This window comes from Colobus angolensis, unplaced genomic scaffold (genome assembly GCF_000951035.1).
Source record: "Colobus angolensis palliatus isolate OR3802 unplaced genomic scaffold, Cang.pa_1.0 Scaffold53, whole genome shotgun sequence".
Lineage (NCBI taxonomy): Eukaryota > Metazoa > Chordata > Mammalia > Primates > Cercopithecidae > Colobus > Colobus angolensis.
The window spans coordinates 4,909,895-4,924,614 of NW_012118821.1; the positions used below are offsets into that span (position 1 = coordinate 4,909,895).

At 37.2% G+C, this 14,720-nt stretch overlaps 1 protein-coding gene across 1 annotated transcript in view; it reads left to right on the forward strand.

Annotated features, from left to right (window-relative positions):
• Positions 1-14,720, forward strand: part of KIDINS220 (kinase D-interacting substrate, 220kDa) — a 111,027-nt gene that overhangs the window by 79,361 nt on the left and 16,946 nt on the right. The window contains exons 23-26 of the mRNA XM_011960941.1: positions 9,524-9,702; positions 10,802-11,025; positions 13,156-13,269; positions 14,032-14,088. Coding sequence (XP_011816331.1) covers positions 9,524-9,702; positions 10,802-11,025; positions 13,156-13,269; positions 14,032-14,088 — 574 coding nt within the window. The remainder of the gene's footprint in view (positions 1-9,523; positions 9,703-10,801; positions 11,026-13,155; positions 13,270-14,031; positions 14,089-14,720) is intronic.

Here is a 14,720-nt window from a genome sequence, read left to right on the forward strand (position 1 = left end):
TAGCTGGGACTACAGGCGCCCGCCATCTCGCCCGGCTAGTTTTTTGTATTTTAGTAGAGACGGGGTTTCACTGTGTTAGCCAGGATGGTCTCGACACTTTTAGATTTCTTAAAGGTGACAATTGCATAGACAATTCATCACTTGGTAGCAACTTATGATATTACTAGTGGTGCCTAAAACAGCTATGAAAATTTGATCTCATGTACTTTTGTCGGAACATTTTAAAATATCAAGTATAAACTCTTGATGCCAAAAAACAGGCTTTGCTTTTTAATGATAGACACTATTTTCACGTGGAGTCAGTTATGAATTATTTTGCCTCTCATCACTTTACTAAAGTCTTCTCTCATTACCTTAGCTGAAAGTATTGCTTTGTCACCTGAATTACTAATATCTGATTACTTGCATGGTCGTAACTGGGTAGATATCACGCAGTAATACACTGGTTTTTAGACTTTTACCCCAGTGGAAGCCTTTTTCCAAATCTTATGCAGAAGTCCAATAAATAAAGCAGAATTAATATGTTTATTGATTCAAATTATAACATTTTCTAATAAATTCAGTTAGTGAGAAAAATGAGCTATTCTGAAGAATATTAAAATTGGAGAATTGTGGATGACTCCTACAATCCTAAATTGGTTTAAACATCTGTTTGTTTCTCTAATTAGTTTTGGGACTGTAACAGTAGGAAAATCCTAAATCATGAGGAGATACAAATGTTACCAGTGTTTAAACGTTCTTTGCAATGACAGGATGTTTTCATTTAATCTGTTCTAGAAACTTGAAAGATTAATTGGGAATATTGTTTTATAGGTGAATCACCAATAGTATCTTGGAGTTGTTCACATTTCTTATAATTATTTGAAGTGTTATCTGCTTCTCTGACTCGGTGAAAGTCATGTCATGCAAGTTTTTAATGATTTTTACAGACTTTGCTCAGGCTTCTAGTCTGTAGTGTAATGTACTGGTTTGCATAATTTTGTAAACAAAAAAGTGCTGATCCGGATTCTGAAAAAATGATGAAGGAAATTAAATATGTGCATAAAGATGGAGGAGAAGCTTTATTTCCAAGTCTGCAAAAAACTGAAACTAAAAGAAAAATCCAGAATGACTTATCAGCATAGCTTATTTGTTGATCTTCTTCAATGTGTTAAAATGTAATATGTAACAACATTCTTTTCTATTATAGTTTTAAGGAGTTAAAAACGTGTAAGTCATTACCTGAGGGGTTTTGAGCCATGTCTGTGGCTCCTGGTTGAACTAGTGCAGTGAGCAGTCGGCAGCTTTTGAAGCAGTCAGGAGCAGGTACCCGCTGTGCCGCTGTGTCCATGATGGGGCTGCATCCGTTGCTTACCTCTCTGAGCCTTAGTTTCCTCATTCTAAAAATGGAAATGATAAATACCTCATGGGATGCAGAGAGAGAAGTTAGGTAAACTAGGTAAAGCAACTGCCTCAGAGAATGGCAGACAGTAGGTATTCAGCCAATTAGTTCTTTTTAAATTTCCTTCTCAATTCTTCATAACTTTTAAATATAGTTTCCCTGTTAGAGTTTATATAAGAAGAGGAATACAGAGCCCCTAAATGTACCTTCCTCAGAACGTTTGACATAGTAGACATGAACGAAGACAGTGCCTTACCAGTATTGTGCTTGAACCTAGGCAGATACTATCCCCTTTGAGTTTTTATATTTTACGCTCCCTGGTTGTTGATTCTTTTTTCATCCATCTAGTTGCCAGAATTGCAGCCTTAATGCCAAAGACAGTTTGTGTACATGATGACATTCTACTGAGTTTAAGGGTTTTTTTAATCCTTTAAGTTACATGTATATAGGTTTCCTTCCTTCATATAAAAACGTAATCTTGGCCGGGCGCGGTGGCTCAAGCCTGTAATCCCAGCACTTTGGGAGGCTGAGACGGGCGGATCACGAGGTCAGGAGATCGAGACCATCCTGGCTAACATGGTGAAACCCCGTCTCTACTAAAAAAAATACAAAAAACTAGCTGGGCGATGTGGCGGGCGCCTGTAGTCCCAGCTACTCGGGAGGCTGAGACAGGAGAATGGCGTAAACCCGGGAGGCAGAGCTTGCAGTGAGCTGAGATCCGGCCACTGCACTCCAGCCTGGGCCGCAGAGCGAGACTCCGTCTCAAAAAAAAAAAAACAACAACAACGTAATCTTGGGCCCTGATGTTCTGGCCAAGTAGATCATCTTGGAGATATACACCCTCAGTGGGAATAATTTTTGTTTAATGTAGAGTAATCTCTTCTGGTGAGTGAGATAATAACTTTTTGAGCTCTGCCGATGTTTTCCATGGCAACTTATACGAGTGCTTTTATGGTTTGCACCATTTAACCCTAATCACACCGTCCTTAAACACGTAAGTCAGACACATTAGATACTTGCAAATGTCTTCTTTTAAACCAGAAATAAACAGACAAACACACTTGAAGAAGCCATGCCATGATGATCTATTCGGCCTGCAGAGTATATAAGCACTTCATTGTTTCCTAGTGTAGTTACTCAATAGGATGCCTATGAAATGCAGACTTACTTTTGTAGACCTTGAAAAATGAGTGTCAGTGAGAACACCTGGCACTGTTCGCATTATTGTCTTGAGAATATTCTGTGACTGCCACAGGAGCACAGATGCCTCTTTTCTCTTCCAGCGAGTTCCTTTCTCCGCAGAGAGCTGTCGTGTATTTAATGCAGTCTTCCGCATGTGGACAGCTTCAGCTCTTGGTACTTTGATTACTTCTGCTGTGGCAGACAAAGTGTCTACTTTCTGACCCCCTAAGCTAGTGTTCTTTCCAACATGGTAGGAAAGGTGACTCATGGAATAGCGATGAAAATACTTTTACAAAAATATTAGGAATGATGAAAACTTACGGATGCAGCAAAGGCAGTGCTTAGAGGGAAATTTATGGCTGTAAATGCCTACATTAAAAAAAGAGAAAGAAATTAAATTAATAGCCTAACTTTATACCTTGAGGAACTGGAAAAAGAAGAGCAAATTAAACCGCAAGCTAGCGGAAGGAAGGAAATAATCAAGGTTCGAGTAGAGAGCAAATCGAGAATAGAATAACAGTAGAGAAAAGCAATGAAACCACAAGTATTTTCCTTGAACATATCAACAAACTGACAGATCCAACGTGGAAGTCCAGGCTCAGAGGCAGAGCCAGAGGCCAAAGTGAGCAGAGGTGCCGCGAGTTGGAGTTGCTGCTGAGGCCAGGACCTGTTGCTGAGGATTGGTGAGGGTGAGCAGGGCTTAATCATGGTAGAGTTTTCTCAAGTACTTTTTTTCCAGTCTGTTTGGAACCTGGGAAGTGAGGATTTTAATTTGGGGATTACACAGGAAAAAACCACAATTTTATGCAGATTACAGGTTGGAAAAGTCATTACTAACATTTCTATCATCAGATTTAATGTTGAGATGGTAACTTATAAAAGCCATGCACGGCTGGGCACAGTGGCTCACACCTGTAATCCCAGCACTTTGGGAGGCCAAGGCAGGCAGATCACCTGAGGTCAGGAGTTCGAGACCAGCCTGGCCAGCATGGTGAAACCTCGTCTCTACTAAAAATACAAAAATTAGCCAGGCGTGGTGGCTGATGCCTGCACTGCCAGCTACTCGGGAGGCTGCGGCAGGAGAATTGCTTGAACCCAGGAGGCAGAGGTTGCAGTGAGCTGAGAGATCACACCACTGTACTCCAGCCTGGGCAACAAGAGCGAAACTCCGTCTTAAAACAAAAACAAAACCAACTAAGAAGACATATAGAATTCCGAGTCTGGGATTTAGGAGGACAGAGCCATACTGAAGATGTTATTATTCAAACACAGATGCTGTGGAGCAGACGGTTGTGACCAAGACCGAATTGGCATTTCCAAGTCAGAGTTAGTTGCCATGTTGATGGAGAGCTGAGAAAAGCCATTTTAGGAGCATTTGCAAATAAGCAGGACATGGAACAGGCCACGACTCCCTCAGAGATGCACATTCACTTGGCTCAATTATCTGCCTCAAAGGACTGGAAAGGCAAATATTCAGAACTTCAGCAGTCAGAGGCACTGGCCTTCATGAGACAATGGAATGATTAGTTGAAACATTAAAGAGCAAACAACAGTAGTCACTTCTGCTCCTCTGAAATGAAGACGGCCTCACATATCCCTTTGGGAACAGTCAAGTGTACTTCTCATGACTAAAGGTTAAAGCTGTATGACTGTTGGCATTTACTGAACTGACTGTGACATTTGTAATAAATAAATATTAAAAAAAGATATTTGGCTGAAAGGGTAATTTATCTTGATTGAGCCAATTGAGTGTTCTATGTTGTGGGACATGTTGCTTCCCTGCTTTCTTAATGTTAAGTACACTTTCCATCTGTATGGGATTTTTATCCAAATAGGCCTATTAAAGTATGCACTTTTATTGGGGAAAAACAAACCCTATTTTTTGAACCAATGGTTGCATCTTGTTTATATAACACTAGTAAATATCTTAACTTTTTTTTTTCATAAAATGAATTTCCAAAGATTGCAGTAAATAGAATAGGCTAGGAAATAGTGTGGGGAGCATAGTCTTCATTTTCTTAATTGACTACTTTATATTAAGCTGTTTGGTTTAAAAGCTTTTGGATGTAGGCCTGACATTGAGATCATTATTTTAGTGGTTAACTTGACCCTTTTCTGCAGCTAACATTGTACTCAATGGTGAAAGACTTAAATTATCCCTCCTAAGTTACAAGAACAGGACAAGGATGCCTGCTGCTATGAACAAATGCTTGTGTCCTGCCAAAATTTTTTATGTTGAAGCCCAAACCCCCAATATGACATTATTTAGAGTTGGTACCTTTGGGAGATAATTAGGTTTAGATGAGGTCATGAGGGTGGAATCCTCGTATGGGATTAGTGCCCTTCTAAGAAGAAACTAGAGAGCTTTTCTCTCTCTGTGGTGTCCTTGATGTCAGGACATAGGAAGAGGATCATCTGCAAACCAAAAAGAAGGCCCTTACCAGAACCTTACCATCTGGCACTTTGATCTCTGACTTCCAGCCTCTGTAACTTCAAGAAATAAATGTCTGCTGTTTAAGCCACCCAGCCTATGGTATTCTGCTATAGCAGCCTGAGCTAACTAAAATACCCCCTTTCACCACAGCTATTCAACTTTGCACTAGAAGCTTTAGCCATTGCAATTGGACAAGCAAAATAAATAAAGGAATCCAAATTGGATGATGATTCTATATATAGAAAAATCCCAAAGAGCCCACAAGAAAGCTGTTAGAGCTAATTAATCAGCAGGTACAGATCAACACACAAAGATCAGTTGTGTTTCTGTACACCTTCAGTGAACAATCTGAAAGGAAATTAAGGAGGCAGTTCATTTTACAGTAGCATCTAAAAGAATAAAATACCTCAGAACAACTTTAACCAAGAAAGTTAAAGACTTGTACACTGACAACTAAAAAAAGTTGCCAAAAGAAATGAAAGATCTAAATAAGTGGGAAGACATCTTGTGCTCGTGGGTAGGAAGACTAAACATACTACCTGAAGTGATCTACAGATTTAATATTATACCTATCAAAATTCCAGTGGCCTTTTTTTGCAAAAACAGAAAACTGATCCTTAAGTTCATATGCAATTGCAAGATACCTCATGCTCGGCTAATTTTTGGTATTTTTATTAGAGACGGGGTTTCACCGAGCTAGCCAGGATGGTCTGGATCTCCTGACCTCGTGATCCACCCGCCTCGGCCTCCCAGAGTACTGAGATTACTACAGGCGTGAGCCACCGCGCCCGTCCCGGGTTTTTGCCTTTTCACAGATGGCAGTGGGCGTATAAATGGACTCCATTTTATCTTTGTTTCTGACTTTTTGGCTGCAATGCCAAGTGGCTCTTTTCTGTCTGTGTGTTCTGTCTGTCTCCCAGAATCTCCAAAGTGTTCTGTACACGAATGGTATTTAATAAATGGGCATTCACTGGTAGAAAGTATTTGAGAGACTATTAGAAGTTAAATTTGTTTCAAGGTAATAAAATTCTAAGACATTTAAGAGTTTTCTGTGTTTAAATTTTTAAAGAAAATATGTCTTATTTTTTAACGCCCTACTAAATAATGACATTATTAGGCAGCTACTTTTAGATAAAATGTGATAAATAATACCTTCTTCATAAATTCTGCTCTAAGAATCTGTTTGTATTTTGATTTAAAATAGAAGTCTTTTATGTAATTTAAAACCTCATTTTGAATGGAAGTGATATGAATAGTTTGTGCAATTTCTGCCAAGGAATTAATATGGACTTTGTATAAACCACTGTCATTTATAATCAAAATGCTTTTAACTTACATTGATTTTGGCATTAACAAGTATTGCTAGATTGGTAGCATAGAAGGAAATTGCATTTAGACTTACTAGGAGCTCATTGGTGCCTGAGGTTTTATAACGCTTTCTTTGGGCCATTTAACTGCTGGCAACTTGAATTCACATGATTCATAATACTGGAAATTTAAATTCACTCTTAATTGAAAAGTGAAGTTACTTAAATTCTTTAAATGCTAACCTTTGGAAAAATATCTGAAAAATAAAAGCACATATGATTTTGATGGCCCACTGCCAAAAGATTATCATTTACATAAATATCTCTTTCAGCAGAAGAGTTTAATGTATTGAGCTCAGAAGGTTAGAATAGAGACTTCAATCTGGAAGCCAGCAGTAGCCTGTTGGCTTGTGAACAGCAGCATTGTTCATCATACTGAGAACACTGTTGCATTCAGGCAAAAGCAGAGCTGGCATTAAAATGCAGTTAATTTGTTTCATGTGACTTGTCAGCTGTGTGTTTTTATCTAAATCTTTCTAGCTTCTCTTTTTAGTATTTTGTGTTCAACTCCTGAAATAGATGAACTACCTATTTAACTGTTTAAGCTCTGATTTGATTGCCACTTGCAACCATTCTCCAGGTTTTCCATTTCATTTTAAATATATTTAATAATCAGTTTGAACACGATTTTAATGTATTAAAAGTAACCCCATCTCACAGGACTTTTCTGTCTTGTGCATGTGTCTGTGTCTGTAAAAGGAACTTTCTGAAATTAATTAAGATAAAATTGCTACCCTTATTTTCTCACCAGCATCATATTCTCTTCTTGTTTGCTAATTGTGTTCTCTGGATTTTTCCCTTAGATGACTTTTAATATTTGGCTACTAGCCAAGTATTGGGTCTGAGCAGTAAAGTGCTAGTCCCAAAGAAATACTATAACTGTTACTAACATTAGAATAAGGTTCCCATTTCACTTTTTGAAGAGCATGAAAATCTTACTGCTCCTCTGCAACTGTGCTCACTTAGTATAATCTAACAGGTAATACTCTTGTTTAATTGGAAAGATATATTCAGTGATTTTTAAAGAACTTTTTGAGGTATAATTGACATACAATAAACTGCCATATTTAAATTGACCAATCTCAGGAGTTTGATAAATGTGTATACCCACAAAGTCACCACCAGAATCAAGAGAGTGAATGTTTCCATCAGTTCCAAAATTTTCTACCTGTTCCTTTGATACCCTCCCTTGCCTCCTTCCTGCCTCACATTCCTAACTTCACAGCAAACCCTGGTCTGCATTGATACTTCAGATTGGTTTGCATTTTCTAGTTTTATAGAAATGAAAACATACTGCTGTGTACTCTTTATTGGCTGGATTAATTTATTGAGAGATTCATCCGTGTTCTTTGTATCAGTAGTTCATTTTTTTTATTAGTGCTGAGTAGTAGTCCACTGTGTGGATATACCACCATTTATTTATCCTTCCATCTCTTAATGGACATTTGGGTTGTTTCTAGTTTTCTCATGTACCCCTTGTCTTTTAACTTCTCTTTCTTTTTCTTCTCTTTATCCCTCAGTGATTCGTTCTTGCTTACTGCCTTAGATCAGGAATTGTCAACATTTGACCATTTTCGACCTACAAAAACTACGGTTTCATACAGTAGTGTTTAATAAATGTTTTTAAATGACTATTACTTATTTTTACATTCAAGAGTCTCTGCATGATACAGAATTGTTTACATATCGCTTGAACTCAGTTATACAAAACATTCTGCATAATAAAAGACTAAGTGACATATTATATTAGCAGGTATTGTGTCTGACTGGCAAAAGTATATGTTTTTCCTGTCTGTTTTTCTGTCTTGTGTATATACATGTATAGTAAGCATATATTACTTTTACAATAGGAAACAAAACCCTTTTTAAAAAAGGAAAAACTTATACTTTTTTTAATTTGTGTAATTTATTTATAAGTTCTTCATTTCTTGTTTTCTTTGCAAAGGAAAAACTGTGATATTCTATTTAAAAGGCATGGGTTTCAGAACCAGATTCTCTTTCCTAGTTGTGTGACTTTGGGCAGTCTGTTTAATCTGTCTGAGGCCACTGTCGTCATCTGTAAAGCGAAAACTCAGTGAATCTTCACTGAGCGGTGACCTTAGCCAGCTTAGTTGACCTGGAGCATATGACACGCCTGTGCATGTACGGCTCTCCTTCCTGTTTCCCCACCAACATCCTGCCATGGCCAAAGGCGGTAGAATTCTGGCCGTACACATTGTTACCTTTTTTTGTAACCATACTACTTTTTTGAGTTTCTTTCTCTTTTATTAAAAAAAATATTTTAAACTGGGTGAGGTGGCTCATGCCTGTAATCCCAATAGGGAAGTTGAGGTGAATGGATTGCTTGAGCCCAGGAGTTCAAGAGCCTCCTGGGCAACATGGAGAAATCTTGTCTGTTTAGAAAAATATAAAAATTAGCCAGGCTTGGTAGCATGAGCCTGTAGTTTAGCTACACCAGAGGCTGAGGTGGGAGGATCACTTGAGCCAGGGAGGCAGAGTTTGCAATGAGCCAAGATTGTGCCACTGCACTCCAGCCTGGGCGGCAGAACAAGATTCTGTCTTAAAAGTAAAAACAAATGTAAAAAACCCTAAAAATTAAAAATAGATTTTTGACTGGGCGTGGTGGCTCACACCTGTAATCCCAGCACTTTGGGAGATTGAGGTGGGTGGATCACCTTAGGTCAGGAGATTGAGACCATCCTGGCTAACATGGTGAAACCCCGTCTCTACTAAAAATACAAAAACTAGCCGGGCGAGGTGGCGGGCGCCTGTAGTCCCAGCTACTCGGGAGGCTGAGGCAGGAGAATGGCATAAACCCAGGAGGCGGAGCTTGCAGTGAATTGAGATCTGGCCACTGCACTCCAGCCCAGGCGACAGAGCGAGACTCTGTCTCAAAAAAAAAAAAAAAATAATAATAATAATAATACAAAAATTAGCCTGGTATGGTAGTGCACACCTGTAATCCCAGCTACTCGGAAGGCGGAGGCAGGAGAATCCCTTGAACCTGGAGGCAGAGGTTGCAGTGAGCCAATGTGTAATTAGACCAAATCAATCAGACCAAGATGTGTATTTGTTGTATAAGTAACTTCAGGTGACATGCAGAATTTGCCTTTCTAATAGTGACATTGATAACCTTTTTCATTGATTTCTTATTTGAAGAATATCAAAGAATATTCCAACAACTAAGGATGTTGAGCCACTGCTTGAAATTGATGGAGATATAAGAAATTTTGAGGTGTTTTTATCTTCAAGGACCCCAGTTCTTATGGCTCGAGATGTAAAAGTCTTTTTGCCATGTACTGTAAACCTAGATCCCAAACTACGGGAAATTATTGCAGGTGGGTATTAGTAGTAAATTTTATTTTTCATCTGAAGTCCTAAGAATTTTTCATGTTTCTAACTTATTTGTATACATTTCTCCTGCTAAGAAAAACCAAGAGGTATTAAACTAAGCACTACACAGAAAAATTAATGAAATTAAAGATTAGGAGTCTTGGTATCCTTTTGAGAATGTAAAGAAAATCCTGTTAGTATTTGTGGAACTCACTTTATTATGATCCCTGTCCCCACCCGTCGCGCCCCTGCCCAAGTCCTTACTTTGGAACCTTGGAATTGGATTTCTTTTAACATACAGTCATGACTTCATGATGTCCATCCTTTGTAATTTGCCTGTCACCAGTCTTCGGTTCTTAATAGGGATCTCTATCCAGAGAAGTAAGAAAATCTTTATATTACTTTTCAGATATTAACTTAAATCTGGGGACTAGAGCTTCAGGGTAGTGACATTAAGGCTTTGAAATAAATGAAGTTCTGGAGGTACCACTCTGTGCACATGCACACACATAAAACCTTCATTGAAACAGTCTTTTGTATGACATGGCTCTGCTGACCTGCCTTTGAGTTTTCCAGGAACTGTGAAGAGATCACTTTAAACTACTTCTGTATTCTGTTTTCTAGGTACCTGTTACAAGGCTGATGTCAAAGGATATTACATGGCTGTGGAATTTGTTATTGTTGTTCAGAGGTGGATCAGTCTCATAATTTGCAAACCCACAGTCTTTGCTAACATTGTATGTGTCAATACCCAATATGAGTTATTAATAGTTGATAACATTATGAATCAAAAGAATTGTTAGAATATCTTAAATCCTTTAAGAGTTAGAGATGAGTCAGTAGTTCTAATAACTGAAGAGAAGAATCCAGATACTGGTGACTTCGAATGGTGAAAAAGCTTTTATGCAAAGTAGCTGGGCAGTTCTCAATGAAAGGCCTGTGAGTTTTCAAGATTTTCTGTCTTCTTTTTTAATCTAGTTGGAATCCCTGGCAAGAGTGATAAAGTCGTGTTTCTGCCTGGTAACTAAAGAAGAATGTGATAATTGGACTAATTCCTAACGTCCTATTTTCTCTTGCCTTGTGGGGTCTGATTGAATCTTTCAGATGTTCGCGCTGCCAGAGAGCAGATCAGTATCGGAGGACTGGCGTACCCGCCGCTCCCTCTACATGAGGGTCCTCCTAGGGCACCATCAGCGTACAGCCAGCCTGCATCTGTGTGCTCTTCCACGTCCTTCAATGGGCCCTTCGCAGGTGGAGTGGTGTCGCCACAGCCTCACAGCAGCTATTACAGCGGCATGACGGGCCCTCAGCATCCCTTCTACAACAGGGTAAGGAAGTTGGAGGCAGCTTTATTTTTAAGAATTTGTTCCAGGGACACCTCAGTTTTCTGCTTGTAGATTCTGTTATTGTTTTAAAACTGTGCTTTGGCTTTAACATAGGAAAAATGTAAAGTTTGAATGTAAAATGTAGGAGTTTTGGAAATCAAAATAATTTAGAATTTTAATGTGTTCTAGATCTCAAGAGGGTCTGAATATTAGATTTTTTTTTCTTTTATTTAGTTTATTGATAAGTAAATGGACTCCAAAGGGTCAACAGTGACTGTCCTGTGCTTCAAAGGAATCTGTTTCTTTGTTTATAAACATATATAACAAATATTCTATTTGTTATATCTTGTATAATAGCTTATATTGGCATTTAAAACAATGATAAACTTAAATTCTTCCAGTAGTTTAGTAAACCTATACTTAATATGCTTTTGTCTTTTAAATGTGAGATAATAATGGGAAAGTACTGCTATGAAACTCAGATGTTTTTCCAAATAGTAGCACTATAGCCTATTTTTAGAGTCTTATGTTATCTTCAGTCATCTATACTTTTTTACTTAATATAAATAAGATAATTTCCTAGATGAAAAAATGAAATGCAACTAATTATCAGTGGTATTCAGGCCCTGTCAAGTTTAGTAGGCCCAAGCTATATTCTCACTTTAACGACCTCAAACACTAACATTTCCTGTAGGAAAATGGAGCATGAACTTGGGGTTACACTTTTTGGAACTGTTCTCTTAAGATGCATTGCAATTTCTTATTTTTGCTGTCTCCCTCTTTAGTCTAATTTGAGAAAACATAGGACCTAGTTAGTCATAGAAACCTAGTGCCTAAACTGCCTGCGTAAATGCATTTCATATGAGCTGGGAAGAAAGAGAATGTAGAATAAATATGACAAAGAAAAGATTCTAGAATTTAAACTTTAAGTTTTTGAAAAGTGTTGCCCATATAAGTAATTAGGTACTGTTTAAAGAGGCCCTAGAAATGTTATTCCATTTTTCTATTTGGACAAGGAGACAAAGGTGGAATAATAGCATTTTATCATGTATTCCATCTTCTAAAATTTAACTGTGTGGTAGGTAGTGTGAAATGCAGGTTTTTATTTACCATTCTTAAAATCTGCTGTGTAAGTTTACATAAAATAGCTCTGTTGATGCCCACTGAAAATTTGAAACCGAGAAGCTTATTTTAAAAAACTAAAGATTACCTTACCATCTAGCCTGAGATAGTATGTTCACTAATTTCATGAATAACAATAATGTAATCATGCTTCAATAGTATTTTATCATTTTTTAAAACATTTACAGTTTTCTTTTGTTTTTAAATCTAGCTACTTTTCGCTGTAGTTATTTGAGATTTTTTAGTCTTAAAGTTAAAAGCAGAATAATTCTTCTAAGCTGGCAGGAGTGAAAAGGGTGGGCAAGGTTTCACCTCACTGTAACAAAACTTCATGAACTTCAGTCTTTATGTTCAGCCCATGTAGTTTGGTATCTTCTGTTTATATGAAACTGGTTACAAATGCATGCCATTGCTATAAATCTCACACAAACAGTGGATTCTGCACCTTTTTTTTTTTTTCTTTTTAATGTGCTTGCTTATTTAGGATATAAACTCCAGGGTGTAAACTAGAGGTGAACTCCAGGAACTTGTAATAACATTATTCTTGGAATTTATACCAGAGTGTTCTCATATATTCCAGACTTTTTTTGGTCTTATTTAGGCTAATCTCTTTTATTGGTAAGGAATAGTATTAAGATTCCAGTCTGCTTCTTTTAAAAAGATTATGAGTTAATATTGGTTAAATCACTTAGAACCTGACAGATGGTAAGCTTGTAAACATATTAAATATAGAGAGAAACTCGTGTCAAACTGTAAAGTGCAAAACTTTAGTTGCTCATTTTTCTAAAAAAAGCTTACATGAAATGACCAACATGAAAATGTAAGTAATATGTCTTAAGTTTGAGTTTAGTATCTTATGGAATATGTGTGAGGCTTTTTTAATTTCTTTTGTCATTTTGTCATTTGCATTAAAATTTTGGAGTTGTGTGTTATTGGTTTCATTTGAAAAATCTCAGTACACTTTCATTTCTGTAATTGTTTACCCCTTTTTTGTTACGTGTTTTTCCCTAGCCATTCTTTGCCCCATACCTTTACACGCCAAGGTATTACCCTGGCGGCTCCCAACATCTCATCTCACGTCCATCAGTAAAAACGAGTTTGCCCAGAGATCAGAACAATGGCCTAGTAAGTATATAAAAGGGTAACAAAAATATTAATTTAATAATAAACATAGATAGCATTCGAGGTTTGCTTATTTCCTGTACATAGTAAAAGAGTGCAAGTTATTTTATACATAGTTTTAAGAAACATAACCTATTACTAACATAAAATGTATTTGTTTTCATTTCTGGTAAATGTCTATGGAAGGAAAATGACTAGCAGTCTCAGCGAATAAGTGTTGACTTGTTTATAACCAGAAATTTCTGTCCTGTAAATATAGTGTTTACTACCAAAACTTTTAAAACTAAGCCTTTACATTTGGTAATTTCTAATATCTTCGTAAAGAACATGTGTATACAGTACCTTTATGGCATATATATATATATATATATATGTATTAGCACCATGATATAAAAAATAGAGGATGTATTGAAGGAAGAACATTTCAGTCAAATGACAGGAATTAAACAAGATAAGGGAAATTCTTCCAATGAGCTATTGAATCCAATAAAAGACATTTGTGCCCAAAATATTAGAGGTTTCTGATGATAAAAGTAATAATTTTAAAAAAGAAACTCTATTAATATATTTTTATAAATCAGAAGGCAAAAAGCTACAGCACTTACACTGCTGTTTATTTTGTAAAGTGTTGTGCAGGGAAGATCTGTTCACATAAACTGTCGAGTTTCAGTGTCATGTATTATTTTACCATCATGTTCATTTGTCTTCACAGTTTGGCTCCCCCCTTCCCCTTTTCACCCACACTCTCCTGTTTTGTGTTGTTAGGAAGTTATCAAGGAGGATGCTGCTGAGGGGCTTTCTTCACCCACAGACTCCTCGAGGGTAATGGAGTAGTCCTGTGGTGTGGATCGCTGGCATCTCATTGCTTCTGCCTCAGTAATGACTGTCTTAATTGTGATGATAGCAGCTCACTAACTCTGCATTTGTGGTGTGATGGGCAGCTAGTAGAGAGTAGCTGAATGCTAATAATTATGGCTCATGAATTAATTAAAAAGTGGATGTTTAACTCCACTCATTTCCTCCTGCTTTTCCCCTTTTTCAATACATGGGATGGGTTTTTTTTTGATTCTCCAATAAGGAAGGGCGTTTTCTAGCAGCCATCAGGGGTGTTCAGATGGTAGTAGTTGCTCCTTATTGTGAGCTCTAGCTTTGCCTTTGACTATTTCTGTTAAGCCTGTAGTTAGTATTACACATGTGGAATATTTTAGAAAAGTATCCAGTGTTAGCCTTGAGACTACAAAAAGACACATGAGCTAGATGATCTAGACCAAAAATGCATCTTTAGTAACTCAATCTTGGTGTCTACATTTAGTTAAGTCTTAGTCTGAGTTTTAGTGCAGTACTGTAATACTTTTCTTTACCTATATATTTGTTAAAATAAATTTTCCAGATAAACAGATCATTCAGCATGTAAAAGAAATTATTTGCTTATTTATTTTTTGCCAACACCTTAA